Raw genomic sequence first — 22,742 nt, forward strand, 5'->3', positions numbered from 1 at the left:
ACGTCTTTATGAAGTAATCTATATTTAGAATGCGACTTTAGGTGGTCTTCTATTAATAGAAGACATCATTAGGAGATCATTTATTTACGAGATCTTCTATCTATAGAAGATCCCTTTGTGAAGTCTTCTATCTATTAGGGATGGGTAATGGAAAGCAATAACAGATTTTTAGACCTTTGGAGTTTGGTCTAAACCTAAAAATTCGTCTGGTGATTATTTCAGTTGTCCTAAAACTCGAGTTTCGACTTTTTCATAACCACAGAAAATCGATTATAATCGACTATTCGTCAATTTCCGAGTTTTCTTTTGAAACTGTAAAGAAGTGTAAAACCGCCCAGTCAACAATCTATGGGCAAACTCGGAAATCGATCACAAGATAATCGATTATACGATTTTCCCTCCAGACAAAAGTCGACTACGATTTTATTAATCGATTAATCGAAAGTCGATTAACCTATCCCTACTATCTATTTATGAACCCTTTATGAGGTCTTCCATCTATAGGTGACCTTATTAGGGGGTCTTTTATTTAGAGATGACACTTTTAAGAAGTCTTCTATCTATAGTAGATTCCATTATGATGTTTTCCATCTGTAGAAGATTCTATAAAGAGATCTTCTATCTATAGAACACGACTATAGGAGGTCTTATATTTGTAGAAGTCTCCTTTAGGAGGTCTTCCATTCGTAGAAGACCCCCCAATATTGTCTTCTACATATAGAAAACGCATGCAGAAGGTCTTCTATCTATAGACGATCCGTTTGTAGGTCTTTTATTTGAAAATTTTCCATTTAGGAGGTCTTCTATCTAGAGAATACGCCTTTACGAAGTCTTTTATCTAAAGAAAAAGCATTTATGAAGACTTCTATCTATTCATGACGCCTTTAGAAGCTCCTTTATCTACAAATGAACCCTTTAGGAGGTCCACCACCTATAAATGTCCCCATTTCTATATATAAATGACCCCTATAAGAGGTCTTCTATCTATAGAAGACACCTTTATGAACTCTTCTAACTAAAGAAGACCTCTTTAAAATATATTCTATCTATAGAAAACCTTTTTCCGAATTTTTGCTGGGTAGAATACTTACACTACCCAGCAAAAATTCGGATCCGTTAGTCATTATGTAACCGATTCAAAGTAATGTGTCAAGTTAAAACTATTTATTTTACTATTCTCTAAGTACCCAGCAAAAATACTCATCAAAAATTGGCCTACTTTCTCATTATTTTAACACGGGCATGTCATAGGGAGTAAGTACTTATTTCTTGGCACTTAAAAGTAAATAAATAAGTTCTCTAATAAGTAGTTACGACTTGAAGTAACCAGGGAGTAACTACTTATTTTTCTACTTTTTAGTAGCCAAAAAAAAAATAAGTACTTACTCCCAATCACATGCCCGTGTTAAAACAATGAGAAAGTAGGCCAATTTGTAATGACACACATCTCAAAATCGCTTTATCTCGTCGAGATATGAAGATTGGTATACCACATTGGGGGTCTCCGACGAATATTTCGCGGTGTTACATGAATTTTTACCAAAACAAACTTATAATACCCTTTTCCACATTGTGGTATAGGGTATAAATATGAAGTATATTGAAATTGAAAACAAAATCCACCTCAGGTGTTATTAAAATAGAACATATGTTTTTAGCTTATTCCTTTTATACCCTCCACCATAGTATGGAGGGTATATTAAGTTTGTCATTCCGTTTGTAACACATCGAACTAATCATTTGCGACCCTATAAAGTATATATATTCTTGATCAGGATAAAATTCTAAGACGATCTAGCCATGTCCGTCTGTCCGTCTGTCTGTCCGTCTGTTGTAATCACTCTAGCGTACGCAATAATTGAGATAGAGTGCTGAAATTTTGCACCCGAGGGTCTTTTTTTCATACGCAGGTCAAGTTCGAAGATGGGCTATATCGGTCCACTCTTTGGTATAGCCCCCATATAACGGTACCTCCGGATTTGAGGTATTTTGACGTTCTTCGCCACATTTGCAGACCGAATTAGCTATAATTTGTCACTTAGGGTTCCTAGTGATCAGCAAACTTATATCTCAAAGGATATGGGCATAGGTCCATGTTTTGGTATAGTCCCTATATAACGGTACCTACCGATTTTCGGTATTTTGAGAATTTTAGCTACAAATTTTAACCGAACTAGCTGTAATTTGCCATTTGAGGTTCTCAGTGGTCATGAAATATATCCACTAAGCATCGTCAATATAGGTCCATGTTTTGGTATAGCCCCCATATAACGGTACCTCCCGATTTTCGGTATTTTGAGAATTTTAGCCACAATTTGTAACCGAACTATCTGCAATTTGACATTTGAGGTTCTCAGTGGTCATGAAACATCTCCACCAAACATCGTCAACATAGGTCCATGTTTTGGTATAGCCCCCATATAACGGTACCGCCCGATTTTCTTTATTTTGAGCATTTTAGTTACGATTTTTAACCGAACTAGCTGTAATTTGCCATTTGAGGTTCTCAGTGGTCATAAAACATCCCCACCAAACATCGTCAACATAAGTCCATGTTTTGGTATAGCCCCCATATAACGGTACCTCCCATTTTTCGGTATTTTGAGAATTTTAGCTACAGTTTTTAACCGAAATAGCTGTAATTTGACATTTGAAGTTCTCAGTGGTCATATAACATCTCCAACGAAACATCGTCAACATAGGTCCATGTTTTGGTATAGCCCCCATATAACGGTATCTCCCGATTTCGGTATTTTGAGAATTTTAGCTGCAATTTTTAACCGAACTAGCTGTAATGATCAGTATTTTGAGAGTTTTAGCTACAATTTTGTCTATTCAAAAATAATCGTCAATATAGGTCCATGTTTTGGTATATCCCTCCATATAACTGTACCTCCCGATTTTCGGGAATTTTCAGTGGTCACGAAATTTCTTCACTAAAATTCGTCAACATGGGTCCATTTTTGAGGGTCTACATTGTTTTGATGAAACTACCCTCAAATTGACTCTTGAAGTTCCCTGCAGCTATAAAACTTTTCCGCCAAAAAATTAAAAGATAGGTTGACTCTTTGATATAGCCCCGTATGTGGTACCTTTCACCTCGCTGAACACATTTTTATACCCTCCACCATAGGATGAGGGTATATTAAGTTTGTCACTACGTTTGTAACTACTCGAAATAATCATTGTAGACCCCACAAAGTATATATATTCTTGATCAGCGTGCAATTCTACATCGATATAGCCATGTCCGTCCGTCTGTCCGTCTGTCCGTCTGTGGAAATCACTCTAGCGTCCAAACGGATTGACGTAGGTTGATGAAATTTTGGGAAAATATGTTATATTTACGTAGGACTTTTGGTATTGAAAGCGGGCTATGTAGGTCCACGCTTTCGTATAGCCCCCATACAAACTGACGCGTGACGCGTCGTCGTTTTAAGGAATTTTTAAGATATTTGGCCCATTTTACCACCGAATTGGTTGTAATTTGGTACTTTGTGTCTCCAGAGGCCAAAAAATATCCCTACCAAAGTTGGGTTATATAGGTCCACGTTTTGGTATAGCCCCCATATAAGGCCCCATATAAAGTACGCGTCATTTTAATATATTTTGAATGTATTAGACCCATTTGGCCACAGAATTGGTTGTAATTTGGTATTTTGTGTCTTCAGAGGCCAGAAAACATTCCTACCAAAGTTGGGTTATATAGGTCCACGTTTTGGTATAGTCCCCACATAAGACCCCTTATAAAGTACGCGTCATTTTAATATATTTTCAATGTATTAGACCCATTTGACCAAAGAATCGGTTGTAACTTTGTATTTTGTGTTTCCAGAGGCTAAGAAACATTTCTACCATAAAATGTTTATATAGGTCCACGTGTTGATATAGCCCCCATAATACAATATCTCCCGATTTTCGATATTTTGAACGTTTTAGCCTCATTATCACACCGATATGGCTGAAATTTGGTATTAAGTCTTCTTTAGGCGTATAAAACTTTCCCCCAGAAATTTGTAGGTATAGGTTCACGCCATCATATAGCCCCCATAGAACGAATTTCGGTATTTTGAAGGTTGTGGCCACATTAATCCACCGAAATGGCTGAAATTTGTGGTGGAGGGTATAAAAAGTTCGGCCCGACCGAACTTAACGCTTTTCTTACTTGTTTTAGATTAGATTAGATTAGATAACACTGTGCAACAAAATGGACGTGAAAGTCTGGGGACGGAAAATTCCTCTTGGGGAAGAAAGGCCTTGGTGAGTATATTATGAACCCCGAAAGACAGATCCGCCGTGAGTCGAACTTCCGCGTTATGGCGTGATAAAATTTTTGATAGAGACCCTGTGGGCCATCAGGAATTAGCGTAATATCTTTGTTCACTGTTGCTTAAGTGCTCTACAAAAACAACAAGCAAAGATATAATGCTAATTCATGATGGCTTACAGGGTCTCTTGCAAAAACTTCATCACGCCATAACGCAGAAGTTCGACTCACGGCGCATCTGTCCTTCGGGGTTTTTAATGTACGCACACCAATGGCTTGCATTTCCAAAAGGAATTATCTCTGCCCCAACATTTGTGTTCACAGTGTAATTTAAGCAATAGTGGGAGGCAGTAGGTTTCTATCCATTGTCGAAAAGTTGTTCCACCTAAAATTGTGAAAGGACCCTAATTATTCCATTTTAGTTAAGACTATTGTATGGTGGAGGGTATAAAAAGTTCGGCCCGGCCAAACTTTTTACTTTTTACTTGTTTAACTTCAAGTGACCATAGAATAACTAGTTATTCTGGTGGTTATAGAATAACCAGTTATTCAGTGCGACTTGCTCTTTTTAAAATAATGGGTTAGTAAGGGGTATTGTAAGTAGTTACGGCTACCAACAATTACTATAAAAACCCATTATTTTGTAATGATTTCTTTGCTGAGAATAGCACATTAGGAGGTATGCTACTCATAGATTAGAAGGTCTTCAAGTTATAGAAGACACCTTTGTAAGATTTGCGAATTACAGATTTCCATATTTGTTGGTGTTTTAAACAATTTGGTAATTTTTTTCTCGGCTAAAAATTGTTAACTTAACTAAAAATTTCCGCCTTTTAATATCTGCGAATAACAATATAACCAGTCTTTTTCTAATTATTTAAATTCGTAGAAAACACAATCGACATCGTTTTTTATGTGCGAAACTTGTAATTATATTTCAATTTATTTAATGTGATTTTTATTCCAACCCCTCCCATCCCTTTGGCACTAAGTTTTACCACTTCGAATATATATTTGTGGTTGTGCGTTTATGAATGTGAGTGTTTTCGTTTTTATTTTTTGTTTTTTCTAAGTCTTAACAGAGTCAACATAAATATGATTTTTAATTTGTTGAACTTAGTTGTAGTTTTGAGTTTGCTTTGAAATCAGCCAACCAAATATTATTGTGGGTGAGCAACAGCAGTGTGTGTGTGTGTACAACTGCTAGGGAAATAAAATTCATCTTGTTCATAATTAACGCTGAAATGAGCGTTCTATAATTATTTTCTCATTTCAAAGTGTATTTTTATGATTGCAATAAACCCGACGTCGTCGTCGTCATACAGTTAGTTCCAGTCCATTCTAATTTTTTCCTCTCCCTTTCTGGCAATGCAACAATATTTTCAACTATGCCAGATTTTCTTTTTTTTTGCATTTCTAAATTTGTTCCGTTTTTTGTTGTCAGTGTTTCAGTTCTTTTCTATTCTCTTGTTGAACAGCCATCGCCGTCGTTGTCTTTGTTACAACTGAACTTCTGTAACACAAAACACAGGGTCTCCCCTCTTATTTTGCTGTCTCTCGCAGCAGTAGCAGCAAAATAAAATACGTTTAATACATATGAACGCGAGTAAAGTATAGAAGAACATTGCATCACATTGACCCAATTTCTGGCAGAGAAAAAATTTCCATTACAATAACAATGAGGGAAAGTAAACGGTAATATGCAAAGTTATAGTTATATCTGTTAGACTAAAGCCAGCGAACAGGGAACTGCGGGTACAAGTTGTATGCAAAAAAAAAATAAAAGAAAACAAAAATGAAGCAAGTGAACATCCCGCATGCTTTGCTAGAATGTCTCTGGCGAAATCTTACGGAAATGCATTTTATGGCAGATTTATTTATTAAAGTTATTTGTTTCCCCCTTTTCGAAATGACTTTGTTTCCTTTATAGCTGCCACTTTGTCCCTTTTCATACTCAAAACGATAATTTTGTGTGTGTGTGTCAGTGTGCATGAATTTAAATTTTTATTGCAATGGGAAATCGATGTAAATTAGTTGAGATATATTTTCAGCATATTATGGGTTGGATTTTCTGTTTTAGTAATTACACCCCCACGGTGTCATGTATAAGGTAACATATTCTTAATTTAGGCCGGGCCGAGCTTTTTATACCCTCCACCATAAAATATTCTGAACTAAAAAAGGAATAATTAGTTTTCTTTGCTGTCAACAATTATAGGTGGATAAGTCTTTGGGCCACAGATACGCCAAATGCCTACTTTAGGTCAGGAAATGTATCCAAAAATATACTTAATCGGGTGGTATATTTACATGGGAGCTACATCTAAGTGCGGACCTATGTTGGCAACTTTTTACGTGAAGGAGTTTTTTGACCACTGGGAACTTCAAACCTAAAATTACAGACAGTTCAGTCAACAAATTTATATAAATTGCTCAAAAATCCTAGTGTATCACGGATACCCCAAATGCCTAAGTTATATCAGGAAATGTATCATAAAATATCTTTAATCGAGGGGTACCTTTACATGGGAGCTACATCTAAGTGCGGACCTATTTTGACAATTTGGGTTTAGAAGTTTTTGACCACAGGGAATTATAGGGGCTATACCAAAACACGGACCCTGCATAGATAAAAGGTAGTTCAGTCAAAAATTGTAGCTAAAATGCTCAAAATTTCGAAAATCAAAAGGTACTGTTATATGAAGGCGAAATCGAAACATGGATCTATGTTGACAATTTTTGGTGTAGAAGTTTTGCGATTGCAAATGCCAATGTACCGCTATTTCGGTAAAACATGTAGTTAAAACTCTTAAAATGCCGAAACTCGGTAGTTAGCGTTATATGAGGACGATACCTAAGCATGGGTCTATGTTAATGATTTTTGGTGATGAACCCCAAATCTCAAATTATAGTTAGTTTGGTTAGAAATTGTAACTAAAATCCTTAAAATACCAAAAATCGGGAAGTACCGTTATATGGAGCTATACCAAAACATAAACTTATGTTTACAATTTTTGGTGGAGAAGTTTCGTTACCACTGATAACTTCAAATGTCAAATTGCCAATAGTTCAGTCAAAAAATATTACTAAACCTTCATAATACCTAAAAACGGAAAGTATCGTTAAATGGTTGTTGTGACCCCTTAGAATATAAAATGCCAAATTACAAATATTTCGTTTAATTAATTAAATGTAGCTTAAATCTTGAAAATACCGTTATATGGAGGCTACACCAAAAAATGGGACGATATAGCCCATCTTCAAACTTGACATTTCTATTTCAGTATATTTTTAGATTTTGTTTTTTTTTACTAACGGTTCAAGAGATATCGCGTCTTCAAAAAAGTCGAATAGTCGTAAAAACTATATGCAAAGACCCAGGTTCGAATCCCAGTCTGGCTCATGCTGAAATTATTTTTTATTTTTGCCTTATTAAGGCGAAGGTCATTTATAGTGATATTTAATTAATTCTCTTTCGAGTTGAGCTGTTAGACCTTAGATATACATTGAAAAATTAGGAGTCTACCGAAGTCTCACTCATCTAACCATTACGCTACGCGGTTAAGCCGATCTTCAGGCGTATTAGGATGTTGTTTTCGTGGGTCTCCGACAACTGAGTGTCAAGGTTGCCGGCGTCTTAGCGTTCTTCTATTAATGGCTTCCTACGTACTATATGATTACTGAGGTCCCAAAACTTTAGTACAAAAGTTGTAAATTTTCGCGGAAATTAAGAAAGAATTAAAAAAACTTTAAAAGTTTGCAACATGTTTTAATAAAATTCAAGCTGTTTATGCATCTTAAAAATATTAAAAAACAAGTAAAAAAGCGTTAAGTTCGGCCGGGCCGAACTTTTCATACCCTCCACCATAAAATATTATAAACTAAAATGGAATAATTAGTTTTCATTCCTGTCCCCATCTTTAAAATATCAGATAATATACATAAAATGCTTCATTCGGGAGGCCCTTTTTATGGTGCCTATATCTAGGTATGTATGTTGACAATTTTTGGTGGGCTAGAAATTGGGAGGTACCGTTATATAGGGGTTATAATAAAACATGGTCCTATGTTGACAAGTTTTGATAGGAGCCTTTAATGTCAAATAACTCCTAATTCGCTTAAAAATTGTAGCTAGAATCCTCAAAATACCAAAAATCGGTACATGACGTGGGAACTTCAAATGTCATTAACAGCTAGTTCGGAGGTATGTGGGCTATACGAAAATATGAACTTAAATGAACAATTTTTGTTGCAGAATTTTTGTTAGCTTTTAAATTTGAAATTACAGAAAGTTCGTCCAAAAAATAAAGCTAAGGTACGGAAAATCGGGAGGTTTGTTTTGGGGCTATGCCAAAACATGGACCTACGTTCGTTTAAACATTTTAAGTAAAATCCTCAAAGTACCGAAAATCGGGGAGTATCGTTATATTGGGGCTATGTTGAAAATATTTGATGCAGATGTGTGGTGACCACTACAACCTTCAAATGTCAAATTATAGTTAGTTCGGTTAAAAATTGTAGCTAAAATTGCCAAATTACTGAAAATTGGAAGGTACCTTTATATGGGAGCTATATCCTAACATGGATCTATGTTGACAATTTTGATGGAGATGTGTTGTGACCACTAAGAACTTCAAATGTCAAATTACTGGTAGTTCGGTTTAATATTGTAGCTAAAATCATAAAATTACTGAAAATCGGGAGGTACTTTTATATGGGGGCTTTATCAATACATCGACCTATCTTGACAATTTTTGGTGCAGAGGTGTGGTGACCACTAAGAATTTCAAATGTCAAATGTTCAAATTACAGATAATTCGGTTAAAACTTGTAGGTAACATTCTCAAAACACCGAAAATCGGGAGGTACCGTTATATGGGGCTATACCAAAACATGGACCTGTGTTCATAATTTTTTCGAATATAAGTTTTTTGGTCACTAAGAACCCTAAACATCAAATTATAGCTAATTAGGTCTAGAAATGTGACTTTAAACGTCAAAATACCTGAAATCGGGCGGTAACGTTATAAGGGGGCTATTACAAAACATGGACCTATGCCCACTAGTTTTGTTATATAAGTTAATTGACACTTTAGAACCCTAAATGTCAATTTATAGCTAAATCGGTCTGAAAATGTAGCTAAAAACGCCCAATACCGTAAATCGGAGGTACCGTTATATGGGGGCTATATCAAAACGTGGATCTATGTCTACAACTTTTGTTATATAAGTTTATTGATACTTGAGAACCCTAAATGTCAAATTATAGCCAAATCGTTCTGAAAATGTAACTAAAAACGTCAAAATACCGTAAATCGGGGCGTACCATTATATGGGGGCTATACCAAAACGTGGACCTATGTCCACAAGTTTTGTTATACATATAAGTTTATTGACAATTAAGAACCCTAAATGTCAAATTATAGCTAACTCGGTCTGAAAATGTAGCTAAAAACGTAAAAATACCGTAAATCGGGGGGTACCGTTATATGGGGGCTATACCAAAACGTGGACCTATGTCCACAACTTTTGTTATATAAGTTTATTTACACTTAGGAACCCTAAATGTCAATTTATAGCTATGTCGGTCTGAAAATGTAGCTAAAAACGTCAAAATACCGTAAATCGGGGGTACCGTTAAAGGGGAAATATACCAAAAAGTGGACCTATGTCCACAACTTTTCTTATATAAGTTTATTGACACTTAAGAACCCTAAATGTCAAATAATAGCTAAATCGGTATGAAAATGTAGCTAGAAACGTCAAAATACCGTAAATCGGGGGGTACCGTTATATGGGGGCTATACCAAAACGTGGACCTATGTCCACAACTTTTGTTATATAAGTTTATTGACACTTAAGAACCCTAAATGTCAAATTATAGCTAAATCGGTCTGAAAATGTAGCTAAAAACGGCAAAATACCGTAAATCGGGGGGTACCGTTATATGGGGGCTATACCAAAACGTGGACCGATGTAGCCCATCATCGAACTTGACCTGCCTGCAAACAAAAGACGCATTTTCCCAAAATTTCATCGTTCTATCTCAATTTTTGTAGATGCTAGAGTGATTACCACAGACGGACGGACCGACGGACGGACGGACGGACGTGCACAGATCGACTCAGAATTTTACCCTGATCAAGAATATATATACTTTATAGGGTCGCAAATGAGTATTTCAATGCGTTACAAACGGAAAAACAAACTTAATATACCCTCCATACTATGGTGGAGGGTATAAAAATATGTATACAAACATAGCAAAGATTCAAATGAAACCAAAACTTTGCAAATCTGTTTAGCGGTTCGCATATTATAGCAAAAACAAAAAAAACATGTTGAGCAAATGTAAAAAATTTTTGTAAGAAGAAACAAGTAAGAGAGGGTTAAAGTGGGACAGGGCCGACCATGTGATACCTTACTCCACTACACCTGGGCAAGGAATTTATTTTGTATGATTGCGACATATTTTAGCCGTCCGGTCATACATACATAAGTTGATATACATGGTAACATCCCAGCAAACAAATCGTACCGACATCGTAACGAAATTGGAAAAAATATCGATCACTACGTCCGAAATCGTAACGATATCTTAACGAAAGTTGTATGGAGTGGATGACATAATTTCGGAACGAAATATCGGAGCGAAATCGAAACGAAATCCGAAGAAAATCCTTGAGAAATTCGGAATGCGAATTTTTTTCTCCGAATCTTCGTAAAGATTTCTGAACGATTTTGGAATAATGTCGTATGAACATCGAAGGACAAATGTTTCCTCTGACGCCTCTCTTTTTTATTGATCAATTTTTCTTTGTTATTTTTTTTATTGGAATATTTTAATTTCAAAAGCAACTAATAATTTTCATTGTTGTTATAATTTTGTAGTTATTGTAGAACAATGTAAACTTTGTGTACGAATATGTTGAGTCTCTCAGCACTAGCTTGAATTATTATATGTTGCATTTATATTTGAAATATGTATTTAAAAATTGTATATGCGAATTTTATAACCAACCATTTTGTTTTTCGACAAAAAACTAAAATGTTGCTTGTTAGATATATACAAAAGGGGGTTGTTGTGCGAAGGGAAATTTGTTTCCGACATATCGATTCGAATTCGTACCGAAATCGGAAGAAAAACATTAGGGAAATTTACTTCCGACATTCCGAAAAATCGTATAGAAAACTGAACGAAATCTGTACGATTTTGCTTCCGAAATTGTTCCGATATATCGGACATCCGACATTTGCTTTGCTGGGATACCAGAGATATAGGACATACATACATATATACGCCGTCATTACTTGAAACATAAGGTATTATTTTCGGTATTTTTTAATGACCAGTCGGTGCTTTTATTATTAAAACAAGTTAGAAAGTATTAGTCAACTGTGCCGACGGATATATACCCTCAGCCTCGGACACAAAGAAAATAAGTAAACTCAATACTTATAACGTCTCTATGGTTTTTATTTTTTTTTAATTTTGGGCCAATTTCCCAAGGAGAATGGACCTTTGCCCCCAAAAAAAAATTTACCGTCGTAACAAGGCCACAAAGATAAAAAATGCAAAACAAGTAAAAAGGTATCAGTCGGCTTTGCCGACAGAGATATACCCTCAACTTATATGACGTTAAACCTTCTATAGACAGATCGAATGTATTTACGATATTTTCAGAATTTTGTAACCGTTTTTGGACATTTGAACTTGCCGACAAAAATGTGGATTAGGATTAAACTTCAAAAGTGTTACGGAGGAGGTACTTAAAGGAATGGAGGGACTTGGCCCGATATGGAAGTGGATCTTATTTGGCAGTCATATAGTCATTTCAGTGGGTCATCGTATACCTTTTGGATCAGTATGCCAGGAAGAATGGACTTGTCCACGGAAAACATAATATCGCTTTAAACAGGACCACAACGAACAGCATCGGTATACATGTCCAAAGGTTCTTCGAACAGACCCTAAACTGCACTTAGACACTAATGTTGAACTTTTGTGGTGGAGGTACCCTAGGAGAGCACCGATATGGGCCATTTTAGAAGTTAAACTCAATTTGGACAAAATATTCGCAGATATAAAGTTGGTCCGAACTTGATTTTGGACCAAATCGGTTAATCAGTTCGAGAGTTATAGTGCTCTCCAGCTACTACATATGGTGGTGTTTTCTCAATAAGTATGGACATGCCCCGATATAGTCCATATCCGAAACTGATATATCCATGGAAGTAATATTTCCACATCCCTAGATTGGAACAATTCGGTAAGTCCCTTCTGGAACTATAGTGCGAATAATCTTAGCGAAAAATTTTGAACTTTTGTGGGGGTAATTAACGGAAGGGGTAGACCGATATGGTCCATCTTCGAAATTAAACTAAGTTTGGACAAAATTTACGAGACTTAAAATTTGAACCAAATAGGTTGATTCTTCGAGAGTTATCGTGTGCACCAGCCAGACAGACGGACGGACATTGATAAATCGACTCCAAATTGTCTGAAATAGATTTCGTTCAAACATACTTGGGGTTGAAAATCATTACTTCGATAATCTCTTTGGTTTAAAGGTTGAGGGTATAATAAATATTAAAAAAATTTTAGAAATAGTTTTCGGCGGTATTTATCGTATCGTTCAATGAAAAAAAAACCAATAATTTGAGGTACTATTACATTAATTTTTACCAAAGGTATCCTAAAAAATTCTAGACCCCGTACAGCATTGTTCTTTGTAACAATTTAAAACTCTGGGAATTCTTCTTTCATGATTTGAAAACTTTTCTATCATGATTGCGATATTTTGTAACATGGAATGTAAATGTAGTTCTATGCAAGAAAATCAGTAGTTATCTAGCCGTTGTATTCATGTTGGTGTTCAAGTTTATTTTCATAGATTGCCGAAATATGTTTCCTAGAAATAAAATATGGATCAAAAATTTAATTTGGATATTTTCTCTAAAAACTTCACCCATAAAGAACTATCCGCTCATTATCCAAACCTCGTGTAAAAATTTGTCAGTATTCAACTATAACTGCGAGCTCTGGCGTGGTTATGGTTACAATAAACTGTGGAATATCCGTATGTACTAGGATATAACTCTATTATCTGAGCACGTACATCAAAATAATTGGCTTCTATGGAAAGGTTGAGAGATCGTCTTTCAAAAATTACTCACGTGGGCGGAATATGTCTACCAGGAATAAAGATATAACATATGTATTACATTTTTTTTCCAATTTTCACACAAAAGTTTTGGTACATTTTACCCGCTAACGACTATCTGGTCGGACTATGATTGCGACCTACAGAGCAGATACAAATTCGGATAAAAATTGTGTTTTTGGTCCGTTTCACCCCTAAATATTCTGATGTGAAACTGACCTCCATACCAAATTTCGTGACAATGGGTAAATAATTGCGGCCTGGAGTTTCGCTTTATCACCTCGAGATATGAAAAATGGTATATAACATTAGGGGTCTACGAGGAATATTTCGCGGTGTCACATGAATTTTTTGGGTACCACCGTGGTGCAATGGTATGCACACCCGCCTTGCACGCAGAAGGTCGTGGGTTCGATTCCCCGGCTAGACAACATCACATTTTCAACAGTGGCAATATACCCCTCAGTACTGTTGGCGACATTTCCTGAATATTTCAGCCATGTAAAACTTCTCTACAAGTGGTGTCTTAGGACACGTCGCACATTGGGGCAAGATTCCAAAAAACGGAGATTAATTCAGGGAAGTATTTGAGTGATCTAATGTTAATATTTTTCGAATGTTTACACTTCAATCAATATAACGGAACACAGTTTTTGTGCAATTTGAGTGATTGGAGAGGTATATTCGAAGCCCTCATAAATGGGTACCATAAAAACTATGAAGTGTTTTTACGGTTTTGTCTACATTTCTTATTTGATGAATCTAAAATCCTCTAATATGATAAATTATTGGTTAAGCTAATATTTGGCAAAAAATTATTAAGTTTAGTCAATATTTAAGTGTACCTACCATACATGGGTATCTCCCGATTTTATGTATTTCGAGGGTCTTGACCACATTTTTTAGTACATTTATCTGTAAATTAGGATTTATAGTTCTGAATGCCTAAGAATTCATAGTGTGAAAATTTGTCAATATAGGTCAATGTTTTGGTATAGGCCCCTTATAGAGGTACAGTCAAATTTGGGGGTTTTCGAATATTTTATGCATATATTGCAACTAAACCTCCATATAAAATAATCTGCTACTTTTTTAACTCTAAATACTTTTAAAAAAATATAGGGAAAAATGGATACATTTTAAATTAATTTTTAATATGCTTCTAAACTTCTTTTGCCATAAATATATTTTTCTAAGTCTCAGATTTCTAACTGTTGACGATTCCTTTCTTAAAAGGGCACTTTTGATGCGTAGAAAATATTACTCTTTATATACCAAAAAAAATTAATTTTTGATGGTGCTCTTTAAATTATTAAAAATTCTTTAGCTTTATCACAGAGTAACTTTAGAAGTAAACAATATATGATCTAGACATTTTGGTTAAAGACTTGGAATTTTGTACCATATTACCATGTAACGACAGTCATACCAAAAACCGAATTTAATTTTTTTTAATTAATCTCAATTTTTTGCGATTTCATCCCTTGTGCATTGCCATCATTTCATATAAATTATTATATATAGTAACTGTAACATGATGGTGGACCTGCACACATTGTCTTATGTAGGGTGAACACAGACATTAAACCAAAACACGACATACTGTACAACAATAACAGGGAAAATGAAGACAAAAACCCCAAAATGCAAAAATTTGGCCCACAGCTATTTCCACCATTTTTGACATAACTCAAAATGCGCAAGCAAGACGCAAGTTTTGTTTCCGCAATATCAAAGACAACAATCAAGAGAAAAATACAAAAAAAAATTCTGACGACCTTCTCGACACTCTTTTTTGTTATACTCCAATACATTTCAAAATTATGCAAAATCTGGACACATTTTGACGAATTTTTAAAACAAATTTCTACAAGACTTTTTCAGTGCAATTTTTTCCTAAAATATTAAGAATTACCTCTGTTTGAAATATCCATTTTGAAAATGCCAAGTTTATGTAGCAAAAACTACGTTATGGCGATTTAAAAGCAGCAAAATTTAATAATTTTTACCTGTTTCTTAAGTTTTAAAAATATCTTCAACTTTAACACTGTGCTACACGAAAAGTAGTACAATTTTGTACTCGTTAACCTTGTCAAGACAGATTGTCAAAAATTTGTGTTTCAATTTTTCAATTAAGACCCGTATTTTTTCAATCTTGCCCCAACGTGCGTCGTTCGGACTCGGCGATAAACTGTAGGTCCCATATCATTGAGCTAATATGAATATGAGAGAAGTCTCCATTGGGATGTCTCTGGAACAATTATTATTATTACATGCATTTTTAGCAAAACAAACTTATAATACCCTTCCCAAATTGTGAGTAGGGTATAAATATTAAATCGCGAAAATTGCACCACTGTGCACAAATGTATTCCCATTTTTATTACGAAAAAAATTAAATTTGGACCAATATTAAAGAAGTTATAAATATTTCTTTCCATATAGTTTTTACAAAATTCGACTTTTTTAAGGCGCGATATCTCTGAAACCGTTAGTCAAAAAGATCTAAAAATGTGCTGAAATGTTTTGCTGATGTGCAGCATCAACACAGCAAAAAATAGAGGAAATCAAAAACCCTTTTTTATCAAAAGTGACCGATTTCACCCAGAAAAGCCTGGGAAATGGAAAAATAAACGTACCCTCCGTTTTTGTATGTCGACCGAAAGGTTTCGTGCGCTTCCGAAGTGAAAAAAAAAAACATTTTCTGTTCATGTAAACACCTTGAGACGAAAATCTATGCGACCGACAAGCCATACGAAATAACACGTAAACGTACACTTTTCAATGTAAATTTGGGTTTATGTATTTCGAAAGGACTGTCTTTTATAGAAATATAGGGCCTGTTTATGTATGTCGATAAGAAAATGAATACGCAAGAAAAACTACCAAATTTGAGTGCGCTTTTCAAATTTGTTATTTTGTTTTGAAGCAAAAGCAAAAGAAATAATATTTCAAAAACTAAGGTTTGTGTGTGTTTCATGCGCACACATTTTCGTTTCGAAATACATAATCTGGGGGTAAATGCCAAAATCATTCACTTGCTTTGTAACTGTCGAGTAGAATATAAACTCGCGAATAACTCCGAACATCCTAAAACAAATTTATGCACCACATTCTTGAAATAAAATAAAAAAAACAAGTAAAAAAGCATTAAGTTCGGCCGGGCCGAACTTTTCATACCCTCCACCATAAAATATTCTGAACTAAAATGGAATAATTACTTTTCATTCCTGTCCCCAACTTTAAGTGGGTACGTTAAAATGTCAGATAATGTTTATGTACATTTATGCTTCATTCGGGAGGCCCTTTTTTATGGTGCCTATATCTAACTATGTATGTCGACAATTTTTGGTGGGTCAAATAACTCCTAATTCGGTTAAAAAATTTAGCTAGAATCTTCAAAATATCGAAAATCGGTACATAACGTGGGAACTTCAAATGTCATTAACAGCTAGTTCGGAGGTATCTGGGCTATACGAAAATATGAACTTAAATGAACCGTTATATGGGGGCTATACCAAAACGTGGACCTATGTCCACAAGTTTTTGTCATATAAGTTTATTGACATTTAAGAACTTTAAATGTCAAATTATAGCTACATCGGTCTGAAAATGTAGCTACAAACGTCAAAACACCGCAAATCGAGGGTATCGTTATATGGGGGCTATACCAAAACTTGGACCTATGTCCACAACTTTTGTTATATAAGTGTATTGACATTTAAGAACCCTAAATGTCAAATTATAGCTACATCGGTCTGAAAATGTAGCTAAAAACGTCAAAATACCGCAAATCGGAGGGTACCGTTATATGGGGGCTATACCAAAACGTGGACCTATGTCCACAACTTTTGTTAATAAGTTTATTGACACTTAAGAACCCTAAATGTCAAATTATAGCTATATCGGTCTGAAAATGTAGCTAAAAACATCAAAACACCGTAAATCGGGGGGCACCGTTATATGGGGGCTATACCAAAACGGGGACCTATGTCCACAACTTTTGTTATATAAGTTTATTGACACTTAAGAACCCTAAATGTTAAATTATAGCTACATCGGTCTGAAAATGTAGCTAAAAACGTCAAAATACCGCAAATCGGAGTGTACCGTTATATGGGGGCTATACCAAAACGTGGACCTATGTCCACAACTTTTGTTATATAAGTTTATTGATACTTAAGAACCCTAAATGTCAAGTTATAGCTAAATCGGTCTGAAAATGTAGCTAAAAACGTCAAAATACCGCAAATCGGGGGGTACCGTTATATGGGGGCTATACCAAAACGTGGACCTATGTCCACAAGTTTTGTTATATATGTTTATTGACACTTAAGAACCCTAAATGTCAAATTATAGCCAAATCGGTCTGAAAATGTAGCTGAAAACGTCAAAATACCGTAAATCGGGGGTACCGTTATATGGGGGCTATACCAAAACGTGAACCGATATATCCCATCTTCGAACTTGATCTTCCGACGGCTAAAAAAATTGTATTCTTCAATTTTCAGCGAAATCGGTCAACAAATGCGACCTGTATGTTGCGAACAGACGGACGGACGGACATGCATAAATCGACTCAGAAAGTGATTCTATGTATATCCCTAGAAGGAACTATGGGTCTATCTCGCTTCCTTTTGTATGTTACATACAAATGCACTAACACATAATACCCCTTACCACATAGTGGTGTAGGGTATAATTATAGACACGATTTAACAGCCTGTTTTCGTAAAAAGTTTTTGCTCATTCGTTCGTCGATTTCATGAACGAAGACACAGTTTGGTTTTCATAGCCCTTGACGTTTGTATTCGTGTGACAAATAAATGAAAGCTTTTCATTTTCGTATTTTTTTTTTTTTTTTTTTTTTTGGTTTTCGTAACAAAATAAGACGAACGAGTACATCAGAAATAAACGAATGGAAAAGGCCCATCGTTTTGAAGGAAAACTGAATTATTTGAATAATAAATGGGGAATGTCATTTTATTTATTTTCACAGAAGCACAGAAGAAAAAGTACCGCCAATTTATCATAAAAAAGGCATTTAAAAAAAAAACAGGCTGTAAGGGCGGTTTCGTTCATTATTTTGAAGAAATTAATTAAATAAAATAATTCAAAATACTGACACATTTTATTTTCTCAAACAAAACAAATCACACATATTCCAATGTTTGTATGTATGTGGATTTTGTTTTTATTTCTCATTTGGCTCTCATTTATGGAACTTAGTTCTACAAATATACATTCAAATTAGTAGTATTTTGCAAAGGATACGTCACGGCAGGCGCACGATAGTTTGCGAAATACATGAACGCCTTTTTAGACGGACGTGAGTGACTGCTTTCCTTTCGTACGGGTTTTCGTGCGGCATACATGAACAGGCTGTTAATATACCCTCCATACTATGGAATCAACATTTATACCTTAAATTTCCTCTGCATCTGCTGAACCTAATTTGACGGTTTTTGATTCACCCGAAAGCTAATTGCGTTACCTGATGAACAAAATTATATTATGAAAATATCTTTAGGGTGGTAATGTTAAGGATCGACACATTTATGGTGTTGACATTCTTCGGAACAAACTTGAACATGTTTCCCACCTAACTCATGTATCACACATCAGTTATTTCCAAAGAAACTAATCTCTGTTTACATTGTGGTCAAGATTGTTATTTGAAATAATTAAAAAACCAAACATCCGGACGAACTGTCAAATATGACTGGCCATTTTATAGGAATTATTTCTGTTTTTCTTTCGATAGACCGACCACAAACTTTGACCCCATTCAATGAAAAGAAGAACAAAAATTTTAAATATTATCTAACTTTGAGTCTACTTTTGAAGTGGTCAAAAGGTACCTACATTTGTTCACAGATATCAAAGGAAATTCTGCTGGCCTCAAAGCATTTGTGTGGGTGGGTGTTTGGGATGCAATTCATTAAAAATACCTTTTAGTGTGTGATGTGCAGTTGGTTGGTGTTGTTGTTGTACTTACATTGCAGGGCAAATAGGCATGAGTACCGGCTTGACTTGTCACTATTTGATAGTCATCTATGGTTGGAGGTGGTTTCAGTGTGGTTGTAACAACTGGACGACGACGAGTTGGTTTCGGTGTCTTTGATGTGGGCGGTGGTGTTGGTGTAGGAATTGTTGGTCTTGGTGTTGTTGTCGTCGTCGTTGTTGTTGTCATATTACTAAGAACTGCAAAAGATTTTCCATTTGCTAATGTGGCTGTTACTGATGGAGATGCAGATGCTGAGGCCGATGCAGATAAAGATACTGGTGGAGGTTGGGCTGGTAGGTGGGTTACAGGTGATGGCCCATACGATGTTGCTGTTGTTAATGTTGTTACCGCACCCTTGCCATGTGCCAATGACGAATGTGTGTTTGTTATTCCATTTGCTAAAGATGTTCTTCGAGTATTAGATGCAGAACTTTGCTGTGCTGACATATGCAAACTATTTCCATTGACTGAAGAGTTATGGCTTTTAATGGAATGATGGTTAGTTGAAACGACTTCTCTTTGCTGCAGGAATGAAGTACCATCTACACCTTGCATGAAAGGCTTATCGAGAAACCTTGCTGCTGTTTGTGAAGTTCCTGTTGAGGCCTTCATGACGGTCATATACAATGGGGCTCGATTTACACTGATGTACTGGCTTCTACTGGTGTCGGCTACCAAAGCTGCTGTATGGTCATGTAATGACGATAAAACTTCATTGGTAATGATTTGGTAGTGACTCGTTGTTGTTGTTGCTTGTGTTGCATGGTTACTACTTATCTCAAAGGTTTTAACTGTTTTTGTTGTTGCTGCTGCTGCCACAGGCGATGAAGATGTTGGTGGTGGTGGCGGCTCTGTGGTTACGACTTGTGTTACCGGCACATCACCATGTTCATGGTCAAATGGAACTGAAGTATCATTCATGGCTTGAGTATTTAAATTGAAATCCTGTATTCGGTTTCCATTAACCAAACTCATTGCTGATGGTGGCGGTGGTGGTGCTGTTGTTGTTTCCGTTGTTGTCTTCATTGTTGCTAGGTAACCATATGCCATTGTCCTATTTACCTTCATTAATTCAAGTTCCAAGCTGAACTGACTCCGTTGCTGCCCATCATCACTGCTCGTTTTTACTAATGACGGTTGACCAGAATCCTTATTCCTTTTCTCCAATTCTTGGGCAATAATGACCGAGAGATCTGGTGTTGACATAGACTTAGATAAATGTTCAGCTGAAGTATACTTGTGGTTAGCTGTTGGTGTTGGAGTTGTTGTGCTTGTACTGCTGCTGTTGCTGATATTTGCATAGCCATGCAGGCGTGGTAACATTTGTCCAGTGCTTTCGCCTTGGTCACTATTTTCATTAACTAACGTTCTTCGTCTAGATAATGTTACTGATGATGTCATGTTGCCAGTTAATGTTGTTGTTGTTGCATTGTCTGTGGTGGTCCTTTGCTTTGTAACAATGTATTGTTGCTTTTGATTATGACGACTAGGTTGTTGTTCTTGTTGTTGTTGTTGAGGATGATGGTGCAAGTTTTGTTCTGCCATTGTGCTGGCGCTTTCAGTGTCTGCTTGAATGGAAGACAATATTGTTGTTGCTTTTGAGGTTTCTAAAGCTGTAGCTGTTGTCGCTGTAGTTGACAGCAATAACGCTGATGATGCTGGTGATGATGAAGCTAAAGACGATGGGTAAACGGTGGCGGACAATGATGCTAAAAGTTCATCAGGCTGTTGTTGTAGTATTGTTAATTCAACAGCTGACGTTGTCACATCTTTGGACTTTTTACTTTCTTTCATTGCAATTGCTCTCACTTGTGTTGATGACGACGATCTTGCTGGTGGTGGTAGTGTCCGTGCTGTTGTTGTGGTCGTTGATAATGACGACAATGACACTATGTGTTTGGTTTCCATAACATTTATGACATTGTGATTCAGTTGAGAGCTTAGCCTTAATCTTGTATTATTGTTGTTGTTATATTCGTTGGTATTCAATAAAGTACCTGCAGGAAATGAAAATGTTGAAAGAATATCATCAGTTCATTATTGTAATATCAGAGGGAGGATATTTAAAGGATAAAGGCTTTAATGATGGTATATTACATTTGGTATAATGTGATATATTACATTTGGGATACAGCACGGTCGCTGGGAGATTTATAAATACAACAATTTTAATGTATATAACTATTATGGGGTCAGGTTGAACACTCACCTTCCCGTGGAGTTACCTGGGGAACTGCTTTTAAAAGCCGTTAAAGAAGGTGAGCTAACATGTACTGCTCGTTCATGCATAAAAACGATAATACTTGGCGTCGGGTTAGTAACCCACATATATGAAAACTATGCGCAGTGTCCGCAAAACGGAGTTTTTGTGTCAAAAATCTATATCTTCTGAACGGTTTAAGATACAAGTAAGTAGTCGAACAGGTCCGACCATGTGATACTCTACTCCACTACACCTGGGCACTATTTTCCAAGGCAGTTCTTTTATATGATTGTGACATATTTTAGCCGTCCGGTCATACATACATAAGTTCAAATACATGGTAACATACCAGAGATATAGAACATACACTGCCGCTCACTTGAATAGAACCCCCCTGCAAAATTTTATTCAACCTCCATTTCTTTCCGAGTTATACAAGATATGAAGTTTTTAACTTTTATTATATTTAGCTTCATGTGTTTGGAGTAAACTTAGTCATTCATTTGCATTCAAATCCAATTTATATAAGAATTATACAAGAAAAACAAAATAAAGTCAAAAATTGGAGTAAAAAATTTGGCTCATTTGAATAGAACCCCCCTTTAAAACTTGCGAATAAAGAAAGATTGTATTAGAATATCGATGCATATTTACTCTATATTAAAAACGAAGTACTTTCAGTACTATTCGGTAAAAGGATATCCCTCCTGATTAAGGATACACCCGTATATCCTGCTTTGGTAAGGATTCTTTAAATAATCAGGTGTAATGCTTTACAAAGCTTGCTTTTTTCTGTCAACAAGTTTATTTTTGGAAGCGTACTGTCTCGTAGAGTCGTATATTTTACGCTTAAGTCATTCCCATACAGTTTAGAGAATATTTAGCACTGTAGAATATGGTGGCCCCTCCAGGATATCCGCATTTATATTCAAATCTTTAAGTTTTGATGACTCGAAGTGTACAAAAGTTTATAAAATCGTGATGAAATTGCCACTAGGGATATCCGAAAATGTTTCCCAATACTGGAAATGCCTGTTTTAGAACTCCTTTGTAAATTGTCGTGCGCATTTAGGGTGAAAGAAATTAACGCCCAAGTCCTTC

At 35.7% G+C, this 22,742-nt stretch overlaps 1 protein-coding gene across 1 annotated transcript in view; it reads right to left on the reverse strand.

The window, feature by feature from the left end:
- The window catches only part of dpr15 (defective proboscis extension response 15), a 112,821-nt gene that overhangs the window by 86,580 nt on the left and 3,499 nt on the right, over positions 1-22,742 (reverse strand). Inside the window, exon 2 of the mRNA XM_073990933.1 lies at positions 19,430-21,435. Coding sequence (XP_073847034.1) covers positions 19,430-21,435 — 2,006 coding nt within the window. The remainder of the gene's footprint in view (positions 1-19,429; positions 21,436-22,742) is intronic.

The sequence above is a fragment of the Musca autumnalis genome, unplaced genomic scaffold (genome assembly GCF_047663935.1).
Source record: "Musca autumnalis isolate F117 unplaced genomic scaffold, ASM4766393v1 scaffold_1, whole genome shotgun sequence".
Taxonomy (NCBI): Eukaryota; Metazoa; Arthropoda; class Insecta; order Diptera; family Muscidae; genus Musca; species Musca autumnalis.